General features: G+C 42.1%; 1 protein-coding gene across 1 annotated transcript in view; it reads left to right on the top strand.

Annotated features, from left to right (window-relative positions):
- Window positions 1-20,378, top strand: part of SVIL (supervillin) — a 142,901-nt gene that overhangs the window by 103,455 nt on the left and 19,068 nt on the right. The window contains exons 24-30 of the mRNA XM_042781163.1: window positions 1,226-1,362; window positions 1,962-2,109; window positions 2,231-2,376; window positions 4,621-4,796; window positions 9,972-10,116; window positions 10,691-10,967; window positions 18,905-19,056. Of these exons, the coding sequence (XP_042637097.1) occupies window positions 1,226-1,362; window positions 1,962-2,109; window positions 2,231-2,376; window positions 4,621-4,796; window positions 9,972-10,116; window positions 10,691-10,967; window positions 18,905-19,056 (1,181 nt within the window). The remainder of the gene's footprint in view (window positions 1-1,225; window positions 1,363-1,961; window positions 2,110-2,230; window positions 2,377-4,620; window positions 4,797-9,971; window positions 10,117-10,690; window positions 10,968-18,904; window positions 19,057-20,378) is intronic.

Raw genomic sequence — 20,378 nt, 5'->3', positions numbered from 1 at the left:
CACTTTCTGTCATTAGCAATGGAAACAGAGAAGCTCTGGGCTATGAGGAAAGAGATGTATGCTGCCCCCTAGAGTTAACTCCTTCACATTAGTCATCAAGAGACCAAACCAAAATCTACTGCGGTCGAGTTGATTCCAACTCATAGAGACTCTATAGGGCAGAGTAGAACTGCCCCCTTTGGGTTTCCAAGGCTGTAAATCTTTATGAAAGCAAACTGCTTCATCTTTCTTCTACGACCAACTGTGGGGTTTGACCCTCCAACCTTCTGGTTAGCAGCCAAATGCGCTAAGCACTATGCTACCAGAGCTCCTTTGTCATCAGAGCAAAATATTCTCCACTTCTATTAAGCATTCTGGGCATATTTCTGCATAACTACTGTCCTTTGTAGTTTCTCAAAAAGATTCCCCTAGTGACAAGCTCAAATAACCAGTCCCTGTACCCATGTTCCAACCTAGTATAACTGGGAAGATCTGAAGCAGCAAATCATTGAAGAACCAGTAGTGAAACCAGAAGCCGCCCTGGTGGCTCAGTGGTTAAGAACTTGGCTGCTAACTGAGGGGTCGGTGGTTCAAACCCACCATCCACTATAGGATAAAGTGTGGCTATCTGCTTCTATAAAGATAACAGCCTTGGAAACCCTATGGAACAATTCTCCTCTGTCCTATAGGATCACTGTAAGTCAAAATCAATGGCAGTGGCTTTTATAGGTTATTGAAAGAATACGAGACAGTGCTTCTCTCCAAGCTGGTTACCCTATAGTTTTTGTGAATATTCCTGAGAAAAAAGATCCAGTGGAAGTCACACCTTCTCTTGTAGCCCTGCCCACCAGTTCTGACTTGTCCACGGTATGCCCAACAGAGGCTATTAAGTGTAGGAGGCTGAATGGGGAGGGTAGGCCTGGGAAAAAAGTGACGGAGCATGTTTGCGAAGTGTCCTGGAGGAAGGACCTTAATTAACCCACACCTGTGCTGTAAGGCCACACTGTTAATGGTCCTAACAGGATGGTGGCATTGAGGAAAACACATTAGCAAGAGAAAGTAATCAATAATGCCTTCATGTTGCCCATTTTAAGTCCCCCTTCACTCCACCAGGGTTCATGAGAACTAACATCAGTAGATGCTTTAGAATTAAAAGAGTTCAAAGCAGGTTGCTTTAATTGTGGGATGCTTCATGGTACTAGTTCTCTTTCCTGGGGAGACGCTGACTGTCTTGCCTCATGTTCAGGAAGAAGACACGTACAGACAAGACTTGTTGAGCCACGAGCTTCGTCCCTCAACAGTGGGGACTGCTTCCTTCTGTTATCTCCCCACTACTGCTTCCTGTGGGTAGGAGAGTTTGCAAATGTCATAGAAAAGGCAAAGGTTGGTATCTTAAAAATACTGTAATGAAGCACTCCTTTATATACCTATAGGATGTTCTAGCAGCTGTCAGATTATTACAGAACTTCTCAAATTCCAAGTATTTCATTCAAGCAAGAAGGGACTGGTAGTCTTTATTTCCCTGAGTATCTTTCAAATGAGCTTTCATTGTGTGCTTAAGTGGAATGTTCTGGAAGGATTATGACTTCCACTTCTAGTTTTTAAATCCTGGGTTTATTCTTACTCCCATGTAAAAAACAAGAAACTGGCACATAACTTCAAAATTGTTTATCATAAACTTATTGTCAATATGAAATTCTACCACAGACCTATTGATTGAGAATCTCAAGACAGAGAGCCCAGAGATTGGGTATTGTTAAAAAGCTTCAAAAGGGATCTGTTGAATATTTAAGATTGAGACCTATTGCTTTAATGAACTGATGACCCTTGGTTCTTCAGTTACATTTTTCTTAACTTTATTGAAAATACCCAACCACCAGTGTTCTCCAGCCCTGGGGTCACCATGTTCCCTTCTGATTTCAACATGGGCTGGGGCACTTAGCCATGGCTTTTCCCCCTGGGTAATTGTCTTCCTCCCTTAGGCCTCAGAACTTGCAACTTTAATTCAGACGAAGAGGGAACTCGGTTGCAGAGCGACTTATATCCAAACCATCGAAGAAGGAATTAACACACACACCCACGCAGCCAAAGACTTCTGGAAACTCTTGGGCGGCCAAACCAGTTATCAATGTATGAGTTTATTGTATTTCAGAAAATGATAAGATTGAATATTCCTTCTTCTGCACCAGCTCATTCTCCTAAACCAGTTACTTTTCAATGTTCATATTCTCTTTTTGTTCTTATCCCAAAGCTGCTGGAGACCCCAAAGAAGATGAACTGTATGAAACAGCCATAATAGAAACAAACTGCATTTACCGTTTGATGGATGACAAGCTTGTGCCTGATGATGACTACTGGGGGAAGATTCCAAAGTGCTCCCTTCTGCAACCAAAAGAGGTACAATGAAGAGGCTCTGTCCATCAACAAGAAAGCACACTTAAAGCACATAGCACAGGGCTTATTCATTAAAATAAATGGCAGATGCCTGATAAAGGTTAGCCAGGATTAGCACTGACTGTGGAATGCTTGTTGTTGTTATGTACCCTCGAGTTGGACCTGACTCATAGCAACCACTCCTTAGGTTTCCGAGGCAGTATCAATATGGATAGTAGATTGCCCCATCTTCCTTCCGAGGAGTGGCTGGTGGGTTTGAATTGTCAGCCTTCTGGTTAGCAGTCAAGTGCCTTAGGCACTATGCTACCAGAGCTCCCATGTGGAATGCTTACAACATTTTTTTTTTCCTTTTTAATTTTATATACTTTTTTTATTATTATTATTATTATTGTTGTGGTCTGGGTGAAAGTTTACAGAGCAAATCATTTTCCATACAACAGTTCGTACACATTTTGTTTCATGACATTGATTGCAATCCCCATAATGAACAGCTCTCTTCCCACTTCTTCCCTATAAGTTACCTTTTCCCTATGTCCTTTCCTATGCATTTCTGCCCTCTGAACTACCTTCTTGTGCAAATACTGCCTTTCTGCTCTCCCATGGTTGATTGTTCTAAGGAGTATACCCACTTGGTATAAATGTTCACCTTATAGGCCTGTCCATTGTCTGGCTGGAAGCCATGGAAGTGAAGTTCAGTTTCACGCCTGAAGAGTGACCAGGGGCCAGGAATGCTTGCAACTTTTGACAAGATATTGATTTGTGATATGAACCATTATTGCCATCTCAGATACTAAGATAGAATTCAGAATATTGTTCAGAGGATGCATAGATCATGGACAGATTTTCTTTTCTATTACAATATAGTTATATTTAGGCAAAATGTATTACCTAGCCCTAACCCTTGATTCTTGTATAAACATTAAATAAAATAGTTTTTAGTCCTTAAATTTAAGGAATAAGAGATGCATGTGTATATTATTTAGGGTTATGTGTTACGGAAATACACTTTTTTTAATTTTTTACCTCTCCTATCAGTAAGTATTTGCTGTTCTTGTTGTTGTTAGGTGATAGGTGACATCAAGTGGATTTCTGACTCACAGAGCCCCTACATGGCAGAGTAGTACTGCCCCATAGGGTTTCCCAGGCTGTGATCTTTACAGAAACAGACTGCCAGGTGTTTCTTTCACAGAGCCACTGAAGTACATATGTTTCTGGTCCAATAAGTATTCTAAGTGCTGAGAAAAAAAAGTAGAAGGCACAAAAGAGCCTTAAATTAAGTTGGGTGGAAGAGTATTAGAACATAATCTAAAGTTAGTTTGTATGACACAGGCTAAACAGGATATGGACTTTTAAAGGGGGGGAGGATATTAGAGAAAAAGAAATAATCAGGGATAACTTTAAAGAAAAAGTGAGACTGAGCCTGACCTTGGTGTTAAGTAGACTCTGGATTGCTGGAAAGGAAGGGAAAATTTCTTCTAGGATAAAAGAATGAAATAAACTAAAGACACGGAAATAAGAAAGAGCATTGCATGTCCCACATCATTCAGCACACACTGAATAAATCTCTAGCATAATATATAAGAAAATTGTGGTCTCTGCCCTTAAGGATTTAGAATTGTATGTAAGAGAGAAGATGACTTTGGCTCTTCAGTATCTGTCCTGTATTAACTGGCCTGTATGTTTTAGTTGAATGAATGAATGAACAAATGAGAGATTTATAAGAGAGGAAGGAGCTCTGGTGGCTCAAGGATTAAGTGCTCAACTGCAAATCAAAAGGTTGGCATTTGAACCTAGCATTCTGCTTCCATCAAGATTACAGCCCAGAAAACCCTATAAAGCAGGTACTCTCTGTCATTGGGGTTGCAGAGAGTTGAAAACAACTCAACAGCACCAAAAATAGCAACAACCAAAGAAGAAGGGAGGGAGGGAGGGAGGGAGGAAGGAAAGTTGGAAGATGTACTTAACTTTTTTATGAATCAAAATTTCTAAATGTGGTCTGAGAGTTCAGAGGAGAGAACGTTAATGTGAGTGTATAGGACAACAATGTGGGGATCATATACGTGGGGGCAAAGGCTGGCTTGGCAGGACAGTGCCAGCTAGTCAGCTCCTTTGACCTTTTGGGTTTAATATTGATTGTTCCACTAGAGTTTGTACCATCACCCATTTGACTCACTCTCTTCAGTGACTCTAATTCAACTCTGAGCACATCCATCGAGTCAACAAATCCTTCTGTGCCTTTTTCCCCAGGTGCTGGTGTTTGATTTTGGTAGTGAAGTTTACGTGTGGCATGGAAAAGAAGTCACCTTAGCACAACGGAAAATTGCATTTCAGCTGGCAAAACATTTATGGAATGGAACCTTTGACTATGAGAATTGTGACATCAATCCTTTGGATCCTGGAGAATGCAATCCCCTCATTCCCAGGTATGTTAGTGGTGCTGTAGAGTTCCATGCAGACTAAGCAGAATCCTTTCACCTGTCTCATTTCTCACTGTAGTCATTGACTATTGCTTTTCATAAATTTTTTGTTTTCATAAATGATTATGCGCAGCATAGCATGAATATTCACATCTGAGAACATTTCTTAAAGCTCTTAACAAACTAATATGGATGTTGTAGTCTTCTGGAAGGTGTTTGTGTTATACTTAATTTCTTGAAGTGAACAAATTGTTCCCACCTGCAGCATTCCAGATGCTCATGTAACAGATGAATAGCAATTGTTTAAACAAATTACCTGCTAATTTGAAAAACTTCCCAGAATCTGGAACTCAGCCATTGATCTGAAGAAGGGAGGGAAAAAAAAAAAAAAGCAACAAGTTTTCTTCTCATTTCCTACCTTAGGAACATAGTCCTTAAATTTCAGGATTTCCCAAGTATTTGGTAGTAAGTGGTGTTTAAGCTTTTTTTCTCTTTTTGGCATATGATATTGAAGTCATGATCATGATTATGATTTCCTACAGTGTACAGGACTTTTGAAAATCATTTTGGCAAATCAACAGAATATACACAAAACTTAAGAAATACAGTCATAAGAAAAATAATTTTTTATGCAAAGAAAGCATCGTTTTTAATCTACCAGGAAAGAAAGTATCCTTAAATACAAGTTAGAAATAGATGTACCCACCAAAAACACATTGCCGTTAAGTAGATTCCAACTCATGGTGACCCTATAAGATAGAATAGAACTACCCTAAACATACATAGGGTTTCCAAGGCTGTAATCATTATGGAATGTAATGTAATCATTATGGAAGCAGACTGCCACATCTTTCTCCCATGGAGCAGGTGATGGGTTCAAACCACCAACCTTTTGGTTAGCAACCAAGTGCTTAACCACAGTGCTACCAGGGCTCCTTACAGCACGTAATATTGGGTATCACATAATTATATTTAATATTTTAATATTAAATATATTTAAATATTAAATCTTTTATTTATTTATTTATTTATAAAGTTCCAACTTTCCTACCTAGTTTCCTGTTTTAAAACCCAATGATGTATTTTAATTATCAGTAACAGAAACAAGTATGTCACCATGGGTGAAAAGTTTAAAACTCTTTTCTTTTATTAAACAAATGCGTATTAAACATAACAAAATTAGTACCATAACAACCAGTGTTTTGAAGATTGAAGTTAATTAAGGCTAACAAGAATGTTGTATTTGGCATGGTAGAAGAAAATAATGCTGAAGTATAAATCTATGTGATGGACAATTTATATTTAATAGCAGCATAACCAGAGAGCAGAAAGTAGATGACTAAGCATCTCATCCACTGGTTCTCAACACATCTGAGATCAGAATCACCTGAGGCTTTTTGGAAATGCATGTGCCAGACTGACCCCCAGAGATTTGCTTTTGGTTTGTGTGGGGTGGGGTTTGTGTGCTGGTATGTGATTTTTGTTCTTTTGCTTTGTTCTGTTTTGATGAAAATATATACAATAGATCATACACCTATTCAAAAATCTCTACATGTACAGTTCAATGACATTGGTCACATTCTTTATGTTTTGTGGGCATTCTTACCATCTTTCCCCATGTTATTTCACCACCATTGACTTAGACTCACAACCTCATAAACTACTCATCTGTACTTTAGAGTTAACAATGTCAATTTGATCTGATATAGGTAATTCATGAAAAGAGCTCAGTGTTCAAGGCGAACATTCTTTACTAATTCAGCTAAACTATTGTTTAGTTTTAAGATGACTTCAGGAGATTGTTCAGGATTCAGAAATTTTGTGAGAAGAGATTTAGTGATTCCTTCAGCCTTAGTGGGTTCAATAAGTCTAGATTCTGTAAGAAATTGGGAATTCGGTTACACAAATATCCTCCCTTTTGATCAGGGTACATCTGTTGAGTCCTTGATCCAAATGTTCAGAAATAGCAGCTAAGCACCATTCATTGCTGGTCTCATAGCAAATGAAGCAGTAGTTGATGGAGGAAACTAGACATAGAGTCCAGTCCTCTGCTGCACCAGATGACTGGAAACCAATTGTTGTATCTTGGACTGTCCGTATATTTTAAAAGCCCTAGAGATTTTTAAGGTGCAACCAAGATTGAGCATATGGCACACCTCTTAATGAGGCTGAAACTACTAAGGGGTAATGACAAAGCCTACTTCAAACATAGAAGACCATGATGGAAGTGGAGAAGCCCCCTGGCTCCTGCTCCTAGCTTCAGGCCCTTTACCCTGCAACTTGCTGCCTCTCTTGTTTGCTTGGCTTCAAAACCCAGAAGATAAATTTTGAAAGCTGGTGCCAATAGTCACCTCAGCAGGTCTGCATAGCAGAATTTATATAAGAATCATTCCAATATTTTCTGATAAAGACTACAGCCTTTCAAGGTAGTCCAGAATTTTCTGTACTTGGTTATATTTGATTCTCGAAGCCCTGCTAAAGGAGCTCAGGTGGAGGAGTGGTTAAAGCATTTGTCTACTAACCAAAATGTCAGCGGTTCAAACCCACAAGCCACTCCACAGGAGAAAGAAGAGGCAGTCTGCTTCTATAAATATCTACAGCTTTGCATGTAGTTGAACCTGTGGGCTCAGGACCATAGTCGCAGGAGACATCAAGCTCAATTGGCATAACATACTATGCAAAACATTGTTCTACCTCCTGCTTTGGCAAGTAGTGGCTGGGATCTTAAAAGCTTGTAAGTAGCCGTCTAGATCCAACAATGGGTCTCTCCTCATCCAGAGCAAAGAAGAATGAAGAAAACCAAAGATTCATGGAAACAATTAGTCCTAGTGACTGGTACACCATGCAATCCAAAGAGAAGAACTAGATGGTGCCTGGCTACCACTGTCAACCACTCAGAGTGGGATCTCTGTAGGAGATCCTAGATAGAGAAGGAGAACAATGTGGAACAAAACTCAAAATCATTTGGAAAGAAAATAGGGGTGGGGCAGGTTTGCTAGTCTGATAGAGCTTGGTGGAACCACTGAGACTATGGCCCCTAGCTGCCCTTCAGGTGTAATTGAATCCACACATGTGGCTTCCAGCCAAACAAAAAACAGGCATATGAGTTGAACATTTACCTGAGGTAGATACACTCCTTGGAGAGAACAATCATGGGAGAAAGAAGGGCTGTTCATGCACAGGGAGACAGCTCAGGGGGCAGGTACGCATGGAGGGATGGACACAGGAAGAGGTAACTATGGGGAGGAAGGGAGAGGGGAGCTGTTGCATTGGAGTAAATTATAGTCAATGTCATGAGACAAAGTGTATGTGAACTGCTATATGGAAAGTGAATTTGCTCTGTAAACTTTCACCCAAATCACAATTGAAAAAAAAAAAAAAGATTTACAGCTTTGGAAACCCTAAAGCCAGTTCTACTCTGTCCTGTGGGGTTTCTGAGTCAAAATTGACTCAGTGGCAGTGGGTTTGGTTTGATTTGGGTTTAAAGTCCTGCTAGGCATGAGTCAGAAGTATTTGTGCACTATACTTTGTCTTTTGCATTTCCACTGAAACAGGCAGCCCCCTTGATGTGTCTTTCCTATGGATAGAAACGTAGGTCTAGAGCAAATAAGAAATATAAAGCATGGGTCATAGCAGGTGCACACAGTAGGTACTGTTGGTTCCTTTTGTGGGTCCATATGCCATCCCCACCTCAATTCTCAACCAACAGATTGTGAAGGATGAGAAATACCTGCTTTGATTCCCAGGGCTATACCCTCTATAGTACAGATTTTCTCAGCTCTGCCTTTTTTTTTTTTTTTTCAGTTATATGTGTTTTGAGCATGGTTTTAGATTCTAAAATACTGAGACAGTATAGACCTCTGTAGGGCTGTGAGCTGTCCCGTGTCACAGTGCTGTCCAGGCCTGCTACTATGCACAGTGTCTTGGAAATAAATATTTTAAAATTTACTGTTATATATATCCAACTGATGTGGGAGCTCTGGTGGCATAGTGCCTAAGGAATTTGACTACTAACCAGAAGCCTGGCAATTCAAACCCACCAGCCACTCCTTGGAAGGAAGATTGGGCAAACTACTTCCATAGAGATACTGCCTCAGAAACCCAAGGAGGTGTCACTAAGAGTCAAGTTGACTCAATGGCAGTGAGTGTGTGATATATGGAAAGAAGTTCATTTTAGTAGCACATGAGAATTTCAGTACACAAGAGAAAACCAAAAAAAGAACCAAATTACTGCTATCAAGTTGATGCCAACTCTTAGCAACGCCCATTGGGTTTTGGAGGAGGTAAATCTTTATGGAAGTACATTGCCCCTTCCTCCTTCCACAGAACAACTGGTGGATTTGAACCACCAACCTTCTGGTTAGCAGTTAAATGCCTTAGGCACTGTGCCACCAGAGTTTCTTACTAGAACTTCACTGTAATGTGACTTAAAATAGAGGAGAAATGCAGAGGCAGAGGCCAGGCCGAAGGCCAGAGAGAGGCATGCCTGTGGCATGGTCAAGGCAAGGCTGTCCTGATCGAAGAATTGCATCCTGAGCGTTTCTGAACCTGAATTGTAACCTGTTGCTTCCCTAATAAATCCCATAATTATGGGGGTGCAGGGAAGAGAATTCAGGGTGAGTTACATCTTCCTTACATCTACAGAACCTTCATGAGCACCTATCATTTATCAACCAGTGTAGGGCATATAATCCAGGCCTTTACCAAGGTCACGGTCTAGTGTGCCTGTCCCAGGGGTTCCCAGATTCAAGAATTTGATAGAATGCATAGCCTGATGTGGTTCAGTTGAATTCAGGCACGTAAACTCGATGGATGTTAAGTATTCCCAAGGCTTCAGACTGAAATAATAAAATATTACTTATTTGGTAAAAATAAACCATTCACTAAAATATTTTGAATTTTTTTTCCAATAGCTGTGTATGTTTGGGGAGCTCTGGTGGCATAGTGCCTAAGGCATTTGACTGCTAACCAGAAGGCTGGTGGTTCAAACCCACTAGCCACTCCTCAGAAGGTTGGGCAATCTACTTCCATAGAAACCTAAGGAAGGGTCACTATGAGTCGGATCTGACTCGACGGCAGTGAGTTTGGTTTTTGGTTTGGTGTGTGTGTGTTTTAGATTCCTTTGTTTTAGCATGACTTAATCTTGGTTCTTTTCTTGTCCATTCCCACATCTCCCTGCAGAAAAGGACAAGGGCGGCCTGATTGGGCGATATTTGGGAGACTTACTGAACATAATGAGACAATTCTGTTTAAAGAAAAATTTCTTGATTGGACAGAACTGAAGAAACCAAATGAGAAGAATGCCAGTGAACTCGGCCAGCAGAAGGTATATTCCTTGTGCCTGCCCTGTGTACTCAGAGCTTCCTTTGGTTCCCAGCAACAGTGGACTTGAAGCTAAAAGCCTTCCCAGGGTGTGCTAGTAGGACAGCAAACTGGCATCCAACTATATTCTAAGTGCAACCCAAAACCAAACCCACTCCTATCAAGTTGATTCTGACGTGGTGACCCCCCCCAGTGACCTTTCAAGGCAGTAAATCTTGATGGAAGTAGAATGCCCCATCTTCCTTCCACAGAGTGGCTTGTGGGTTTGAACTGCCACCTTTCTGGTTAGCAGTCAAATGCCTCAAGCACTATGCCACCAGAGCTCCTTATCTGATTGTAGGAGGTGACAATCACCTCTGCCAGGAATGGACCAGGTCTCTGGGCACCCTCTTCACTGGTGTGACAATGGGTACTTGGGCCTCTATGAGCTTTCCTGTAAATGCAGTTAGACACCCTGTGACAGTCTGAACACAGTACTTTGACACTGGCCCGTTGACAACTGAAACAGCATTGACTATGACAAGAAACCGCTCTAAAAAGAGATGCAACTGAACAAACATTTTCATGTCCCCTGGTAGGAAGATCCTCGGACTGACATCAAGCCATACGATGTGACACGGATGGTGCCGGTGCCCCAGATAACTGCCGGCAGTGTCCTGGATGGGGTGAACGTGGGCCGTGGCTATGGCCTGGTAGAAGGAGATGACCGGCGGCAGTTTGAAATTGCCAGTGTCTCGGTGGATGTCTGGCACATCCTGGAGTTCGACTACAGCAGGCTCCCCAAACAGAGCATCGGACAGTTCCATGAGGGGGATGCCTATGTGGTCAAGTGGAAGTACATGGTGAGCACTGCAGGTTAGTGAGCACTTCTCTTCTCTTCAGGCTGACAGTGGCCCAGTCAGCTGCACAGTGGGGAATCACAGTGCTGCTAGAGCAGAACAGCCGGTACCTGCTGTGTTCTGGAGTCCCTGAGTGGTGCAAACAGTTAACACGCTTGGCAGCTAACCAAAAGGTTGGAGGTTCGAGTCTTCCCAGAGGTGTTTCAGAAGAACGGCATTCTCTTTCTGACAAAATGAGCCATTGAAAATCCTACAGAGCACAGTTCTACTGAGACACACACGGGGTCACTGTGAGTCAGACTCCAGGTGACTGTTTTGTTTTTTTTTTCTACTTGCTGTGTTTTACCCACAGCTGGATGGGGATAATGCAGAAATCCAGTCATGTATTTCTGAGAACCTCTTACCACCTCTTGTAAGAAGCTCTGGTGGTGTAATGGTTAAGGTATTTGGCTACTAACCAAAAGCTCAGTGATTTGAATCCACCAGCTGTTCTGTGGTAGAAAGATGAGGCAGTCTGCGTCCATAAAATCTTACAGCCTTGGAAACCCAGTAGGGGTTGCTATGAGTCAGAATTGACAGCAGTGAGTCTGGGTTTTGGTACCAACCCTTAGAGACTGGGGGTGGTTGTGGGGGGGTGGGGAGGTAGAATTCCTAACACCTGTGATGTTTTCTCATAGAAGCTAAACTTATATGTCACAGTTTCTCTACCACCCTCAATCCCACTCCCTCTCTTGTCCCTGGAGGTTTTCTATGAAAGTGATGATTTGTGCCCAGTGATATTTACCACTCAGCTCTACACTGCTTAAATTAAAGTCACTAAAGAAAGCATATCTGGGTGATTTAAAACGGAAACCAAATGACAAATTAAAACTCTAGGTAAGAAACTCTTTATGGTAAATACACATTCAAAAGATTTATTAAAAATAAAAGAAGTTATTTCCTCTGAGGCTAAGAGTACTAACAGTGCTTTGTGGTTCTGGTGTAATAAATGTATAGTCAAAACTCTTCATGGTTCCCATTGAGGATACACTGTTTATAACAAAAACACTTCCGTGAATGCTTTCTGTACTAGAGGCAATGAGGGGGAAGGAGAAGTAGTGAGCTTTGGATACAGGTCCTTTCCCTTGCCAAGAAGGAGCAGTAATCCACAATTTGCCCTCATCCTTACCCGTTTAGAAGGAGCTCTGGTGGCATGTTGGTTATAGCATTTGTCTGCTAACCAAAAGGACATCAGTTTGAACCCATCAGCCTTTCCACAGGAGAAAGATGAGGCAGTCTACATCTGTAAAGATTTGCAGCCTTGGAAACACTATGGGGCAGTTCTTGTCTGTCCTGCGGGGTCTCTGTGAGTTGGAATTGACTCAATAGCAGTGGGTTTTTACCCATTTAGGAAAGAGTGTTTATGTCACAACTCTGTGATTTTGAGACCCAATGTCCAAAAGAGTTTATTCAGCTGTGCAAGGCCCTTTGCCATCTGAGAAGGTCCTTAGGGGGCAGGCAGTTTGAGCTCAGCTGGTAACTGCAGTTTGAACCCACCCAGCAGCACCACAAGGAGCTCTGGTGGCACAGTGCCTAAGGCATTTGACTGCTAACCAGAAGGTTGGCAGTTCAAATCCACCAGCCACTCCATGGAAGGAAGATGAGCCAAGTTACTTCTGTAAAGATCTACTGCCTTGGACACCCAGTGGGGCTTGCTATGAGTTGGAATCAACTCAGTTGCAGTGGGTTTGGCAGCACCACAAAAGAAAGGCCTGGCAATCTGTTTCTGTAAAGATTACAGCCAAGAAAACCCTATGGAGCAGTTCTACTCTGACACACATGGGGTCACCACGGCTCAGAGTCTTTGGCTTTGATTTTTTTGCCATCTAGATGTTGCTGCCCTCAGGAGCTCCCAGAAACATACACAGGTCTTGCTAAAGACCTGCAGATTTATAACCATTTGTTTTCTCTCCTGATTTATGAAAAACAAAAAAAGAAGCAGCCTATTAATCAACCTAGATTTACTAAGCACTGTGTAGGAGGATTTTTAGGGACTAAATAAATATTTCAGACCCTGCCTTCCAGAAGAGAAGCTTCTGGTATGAATGACAATAAAGAAAGTATAGTGAAAGAACATTTAATGCTGTATGAGGAGAGCTAGAATCACTTAGCTTGGGTTTGCCAGCAGTGGAAGAAGCTCCGCAAACCCAGAGCTGGGCAGCAAATGGAAGGAGCTTTCCTGAGCATGGCAGCAGGGTAGTGAAAGAGGTTCTGTGGGTGGGCAGGATGGCTGCAGGGCCTGGAAATCTGCTTTCCCACCAGGCATGGTGCTGAAGGTTCTGCCTGCTGCTCTGAGGGCCTCATAAGAAGATAGAGCTGGGCAGGAAAGGCAGAGCAAGATGAGGTAACTTGCTTGAAGTCACTTAGCTGGTAGAGAGCAGAGCTGGAAAATCCCCAAATCCAGGCCTGCTTCTTTTCAAAACCCAAGTTTGTTTAAAAAAAAAAAAAAAACACGTTGCTGTGGAGTCAATATTCAAAAAAGAAACTCACTGCCATCAAGTTGATTCTGACTCATAGTGACCCCCATTGGGCTTCCAAGGCTGTAAATCTTTACAGAAGTAGGATCATTCCATCTTCCTTCCATGGAGCAGCTGGTGGGTTTGAACTGCTGACCTTCTGGTTAGCCTCATCCACTATGCCACCAGCTCTCCTTGGAGTATTAACGTATTAACCACTATCATTCTGCCTGCAGGCAGGGAGTCAGTGTGGGCCCGAGAAGAGGAGAAGAGGATGTGGGGAACGCTAGGAAATCAATTGCAAGGAAGAATGGATGAGCCTAGTCACCATGAAAGTAAACGGGGACAAAAGAAAAAAAAAAAAAAAAAAACCCTCACTGCCATCAAATCAGATCCGACTCATAGCAGCTCCTCCTTGGGTTTCTGAGGCAGTATCACTACGGAAGTAGGTTGCCCAACCTTCCTTCCAAGGAGTGGCTGGTGGGTTTGAACTGCCAGCCTTTTGGTTAGCAGTCAAATGCCTTAGACACTGTGCCGCCAGAGCTCCTACCATGAAACTAGTGCCATGAAACTAGTAGCCTCTCTTAAACAACCACTGAACAGGAATGGGACCTGCCAGAGTCTCAGGCAGAGCCGAGCCTACAGCTGAGCACCTCTCCTCTAGGGAGTAGAAGAGTAGGTACCTTGAGTTGGTCCAGTTACAGGGTATTTTTCATCTACTTAATTCTTCAGGAACCAACAGAGCAGCCTCCTTCTCTCACGTGAGGTAGGCCACAGGCCCTGGAGCCCTGTTGATTGGGCTCTAGTCACCAGCTATGCAAGTTGGATAAAGTTACTTGACCTGTCTGAGCCTCAGTGTTCTCATCTGGGAAATAAGGATGATGGTTCTCACTTTCACAGAATGGAAAATGCAGGTACTGGGCACACATGGTAGCTGCAGGAAATAGTCACCAATGACATTCTTAGCAGCAACAGCCTAAGTATTGTGCTTAACTTGGAGATGAACTAACAGGTCTATCACAACGTCATAGCAATTACCCAATAGTCACTAGAATGGATTTAAGAGCCTTGGTCTGATGCAGAGTTAACAAGCCAAAATAATAATCTGTGCCATTAATTGGTGATAAAAACAATAATTGGAAATTTAGGTGGGGGGGACTCATTTTTGGAGTTGAGGAAGTGGGAACAGGCACTAGCTAGATAGTTTCCCATCTTTAATTACAGAAAGGAACTGCATGTTTTAAAAAGGGTTATTGTAGTTTGAAATTGATTTTCTTACCTTCATTGTTAACAGTGAGAAAGAAGGAATAGGAAGTAAATGGATGAATGGAATTACATTAAAGCAAACAGGAAAAAAAAAAAAAAGATCTTCATAGACTATTTACTTGAAGGGCCCTAAGAAATAATGACTTGACCTAGGCAAATGTTTTCTGTATTTCTTCCTAAATGGGCATCTCACAGCCAGATCTAGCATTATCTTTATGAGCGGAGTTAAAACTATGAAAAAGTCCAGCTGTGGAGAATTAAATTTGAGCGGAGAGCATTCGGATTCCAGACCCTCTCTCAGGAGCAGTAAAGCACAGGCCTGTGGCATTTACATTCACTCCATAGCTAGTATGGAGGAACTGGCCCATTGGTGACTGCTAATCCAGCCCCAGGTGGGAGCAATGGTTAAGCATGGTTACTAACCAAAAGGTTGGCAGTCCAAAACAACCCCGTGATTCCTCAGGAGAAAGACTTGATGACCTGCTCCCATAAAGGTAACAGCTTAGAAAACCCCATGGGGTGGTTTTACTGTGTCATATGGAGTCACTGTGAGTCAGAATTGACAGCACCTAGCAACAACAACGGTCATCCCCCCAGGAGTGGTGCCTTACAGACAGGACTGAACATGGAGCTCTAGAGCCTCTCCTGGGACAAGGTCAGCAGGCAACAGCAGCTGTAGAAGCAGTAAATCTTACTACGGTGGACACTGGCCAGCTTGCCCAGGCACACATGAGAGCACCATGAAAAGTGAACCATGGGGCCCAAAGAAGTGTGAGCTAGAAGGGTGAGGCTCTGGGGGTTGGTGTTCTACCCTACTGACCCACCTCAGGTGCTACAGGCACCCATTATATTCCTGAGCAATTGGGAGTAAGCTGATTACAGTACATGATGCTGGGTCAGGCCTTATGAAAGATTCATACAGGCAGAGCTTGTGTAAGTGCATGATCAGTACATTAAGTTTTGGTGCAAGTCTGCTTGACCTTGAACACATCTTCATACTTTAGTTTTCTGTTGATAATAAACTGAGAACTATTGGTAGCAAACTTAGTCTTGAAAGTATTTTGGTGGCATGATGCAACTACACATTAAATTAGGCATCTGATTAATCAAGGCTTATTCTTATTACACCTACTCCTTACTTATTGACTATCTCATTATCCGATATTTCACATTTATGACAATAGTAAAAAAAATAAATCTATTATCCAACTATTTTGTACATTAGCAGTGTGTATTTGGCAGTAACAGATGTCGAGGTACAAAATGACAGTAATACTGGCTGTGGTGGTTAAAGTTATATACATCAACATGATTCTCAGTAGTTAGGCAGTTATATAATGGTATAATCTGGCAGTTACGTATTGATGTAGTCATCCTCCATTTTAGCATAATGCTGATTTTTGCATAATGACCTGGTCTTTGGAATCTAACTGTGTTGATAAGGAGTGAGTGTAATAAAAACTTAATCTTAACTTGGCTAAAATTGAAAATAAACAAATGAATTAAAAATAAAGTTGTGTATAAGATTAAATTTGGTATGTTGAGGAAAATTAGTGAAGACTCTGTCTTATGAAATACTGCAATTCTATTTTAAGTACATACTGGTAGCATAGTGGCTAAGACACTTGCCTGCTAACCAGACGGCTGGCGGTTCAAACCCACCAGCCACTCCTCGGAAGGAAGGTTGGGCAATCCTACTTCCATAGTGATACTGCCTCGGAAACCCAAGGAGGGGTCGCTATGAGTCAGGGCCGACTCGATGGCACATAACAACAACAACAACAACACTCAAGTCTATTTTAGATTCTTAGGATGTAATGGCTAGTTATTTATGCATGAATATATAGTTACATGGCATATTAGAATATTAACAAGTTTTAAGGTATGTATAAATTTCCATTATCTATTTTAAGCATATATATTTCCAATAACCTAATTGAGCCTAGTAATTTTTATTACTTTGAAGAATGGGATCGCTAATCAAAGAGAAACTTTTGTTTCTGTCTAAATTAGCAGAAATGTCCATTGAATGCCTTCCAAATTAATTAAAGATATTTACAATCTATTCATTGCTTGTTCTTACTTCATTTTGCCCACTCAAAAATGCACAAACTCGCCTGGATCAGATTCACAGTCGATGTCACTAAAGACTGTGCTTATTCTAAATACTTCGAGAAATAATTATAAATTTATCAACACTGTTTTGTACAATACTTGGCTCAAAAGAGGACCAATAAATGCTCTGACCTCTTAGGAACTTAAAATAAATGAGTGGGTTTTTTGTTTTGTTGGGGTTTTTTTTTTTTCAACCTTAAAACCTCAATATAGCTGTCATTTTATAAATCAGATGTTTTTGTTGTTGTTATTTGCCATCGAGTTGGATCCGACCCATAGCGACCCCTCCTTAGGTTTCTGAGGCAGTATCACTATGGAAGTAGATTGCCCAACCTTCCTTCCAGGGAGTGGCTGGTGGGTTTGAACCGCCAGCCTTCTGGTTAGCAGTCAAGTGCCTTAGGCACTATGCTACCAGAGCTCCCATAAATCAGATAGGGGCTGGAAAAAATTAACAGGAATTAATATGGAGTCAGAGAATCCAAAGTTAGTTTAATGAATTTTTAATGTGCATGGGTGTCATACCTACCTGCATTCTCTCTTCGTTCACTTAGTGAGACCACCTAGATAATTCAGTCAAGAATCTGGTCTCCTGATCCTCCACCTAGAAGGTTCTGCCTCCAGATTATTGCCATTCAGGCCTGAGCTCATAAGTCACCCACCTCCTCAGACAGACCATCGGCACCCCACCCTACCCTGTCAGATCTTCATAGCACTTTTTATTACCTGAAATTATCTACCTCATCTATTTGCTTATTGTTCATCTCTCCTAATTAGAAAGCTTAGCAGGCCCCAGCAAGATATGAACTTGCGACCCCTGGTTTACAAGACCAGTGCTGTAACCCCTCTGGTAGCATAGTGGCTAAGGCACTTGACTGCTAACCAGAAGGCTGGAGGTTCAAACCCACCAGCCACTCATCGGAAGGAAGATGGGGCAATCTACTTCCGTAGTGATACTGCCTTGGAAATCCAAGGAGGAGTCACTATGAGTCGGGTCTGACTTGATGGCACATAACAACAACAATAACCTAATTAGAATTGAAGCAGGGACCTCATCTGTCTTGTTCATTGTACCCCCTAGAGTGTCCTAGGAGCTCTGGTAAATCCACTAGCCACTCCTCGGAAAGAAAATTGGGAAATCTACTTCCATAGTGATACCACCTCGGAAACCCAAGGAGGGGTTGCTATGAGTCAGATCCGACTTGACGACAGTAAGTGAGAGAGTGTCCTACGGTCCCTGGCACGTAGTAGGTGCTCAGTAAATATTTGTTGAACAATTGAATGAGGGAAATGTAGAGTTAAATATTTTCCTAAAGTTAGAGATTTTAAGGTCTGAAGTGCTGTCTAAAATGACCGTTTGACCAATTAACTTTCCATGACTGCTCTTCAGAGTCAGCAGTTAAATCTGCTTTATGTACTCAGTGAATGTTTATTGAGTGCCTACGAGGTGCCAGACAGTAAGGATAATATGCACTTAATCCAGACTACAGCTCTGGTGACAGATATTATTTAAATCCCAGATTATTTTTTTGAAAATGATAGGTCAGCAATTTATCTGTTCCATTTCTGACAGAACTTGGAAACCTCAGTTTTCTTTTTTCACTTAAATCACTTAAACAGTCTTTTTGCCTTTGTGCTTGATGCTGGTCCAGCTGTTATTGTCAATATCTCTTCCCTGCTAGTTAATCTTCTGCCAAAGAGGGGCATAATGTGGAAAATGAGTGTGTGTCTTTGCAAGGCCTGCTCTCACTCATCATCTTTCTTTGTCACACACTTGGAGAGGTCCACAGTCTTCCTCCAAGAGTGACAGGTGGTTTTCTCAGGTATCAAGAGGACCCTTCAGGTTGTTTTTCTCCAGTTTGGAAGCTCTGGGTCAGTTTGCTGGAAGAAAGGTGGTTTTTCTCCTCCTGTGGGATGATTTACATTCTCTCCGGGTGAATGATTCCTCCTCTGACACATATCCCGAAGCATTCTCTTTACTGCTTGTCCTCTCAGGCCTTGAAGATTAAGCCATTGCTTTGCTCTTCCTGTGGTGTGTCAGTTACTTGCCTTATGCTCTGCTGTTCTGTTCTGTTTGCAGTGGGTAGTCGGCAGAAGGGGGAGCATCCAGTGAGGGTGGCCGGCAAAGAGAAGTGTGTCTACTTCTTCTGGCAAGGCCGGCACTCCACCGTGAGCGAGAAGGGGACATCAGCACTGATGACTGTGGAGCTGGATGAAGAAAGGGGTGCCCAGGTGAGCCCCAAAAGATAAATGGGAACTTCTGCCTTGTCCTGTCCAGGGAGCTGGGGGATGTGTGGTCTGGTCCCTGACAACCTGATTCTTGTGAACAAATGCAGTGTCATCCAAAGCACTTAGCATCCTGCTCTGGCTCCTGGTGCCTCAGATTCACTGTCCCCACAGCTCAGCCAGGAAGGCCCCCTGGTTGTAAGATGATTTGAAACAAAATGTTGTATCTGTAAGTTGTAAATTCTCAAAATCAGAATGAGTAGTCAATGGGTGTTTTAAAAAAGTTCCCACCTAACTAATAATTGAGATTTTTTTCACTGAAGCAGAGAGTGATTTTCCGTGTCTATAACTAGTAGAGATCTGTTGAAAAAACAGATCTTTGGCAGTCATACAGTAGGATGGGTACCCTCGTTTGCATTTGTCTATTGGGAAGTATAACTTGGTACAGCCATTCTGAAAAGCAGTTTTGACTCAAGAACCTTAAAATGCTTATGAACTTTGACCAGCTCTTCCCCTTACACAAGGTCACTCACTCACTGTCGTCGAGTCAGATCCGACTCATAGTGACCCCCCTTGGGTTTTTGAGGCAGTATCACTACGGAAGTAGATTGCCCAATCTTCCAAGGAGTGGCTAGTGGGTTTGAAACACCAGCCTTCTGGTTAGCAGTCAGATGCCTTAGGCACTATGCCACCAGAGGTCCTACATAAGGTAATTCTAAGGAAATACCATAGATTACTGTAAAAATCAAGTATTCTAATTGTCTGTCTTACAGCAGCCCAGGTGATTTTTCTAGAACATAAATCAGACTAGGACACTTCTTTGCTCTGTGTCACACTTGGATACAATCAGTTTCCCAGTGTTCTGCCAGGACCTTCATGGTCGGTCCGCACCCCTCTCCTGTCCCCTCCCATGCCACTCCAGCCATGCTGGAGTCTGAGGCACAGTCTTGCTGTACCTCAGGCACCCTTCTTTTCCTCCCACCTCAGAGCCTATGCACTTTCTGCTTTCCAAATCTGGATGCATTCGTAACTCTCAACTTCATATGATGCCACCTCTCTATTTTATCCAAATCACTCAATATCCCCCTATCATTCCCTGTCACGTTACCATGCTTCATTTTATTGGGCAATCTCCTTCCGTAGAGATACCGCCTTGGAAACCCAAGGTGGGGTCGCTATGAGTCGAATCGACTCGATGGCAGTGAGTTTGGATTTTTTTGTTTGTTCTCTCTCTTTTTTTTTTTTTAATTGTGATTTGGGTGAAGATTTACAGAGCAAATTCACTTTCCATACAGCAGTTTACATATACTTTGTCTCATGACTTTGAC

Source organism: Orycteropus afer, unplaced genomic scaffold (genome assembly GCF_000298275.1).
Source record: "Orycteropus afer afer isolate SDZICR_OR568_19922 unplaced genomic scaffold, OryAfe1.0 scaffold00090, whole genome shotgun sequence".
NCBI classification, from domain to species: domain Eukaryota; kingdom Metazoa; phylum Chordata; class Mammalia; order Tubulidentata; family Orycteropodidae; genus Orycteropus; species Orycteropus afer.
This window is presented reverse-complemented; position numbering and strand designations above follow the sequence as displayed.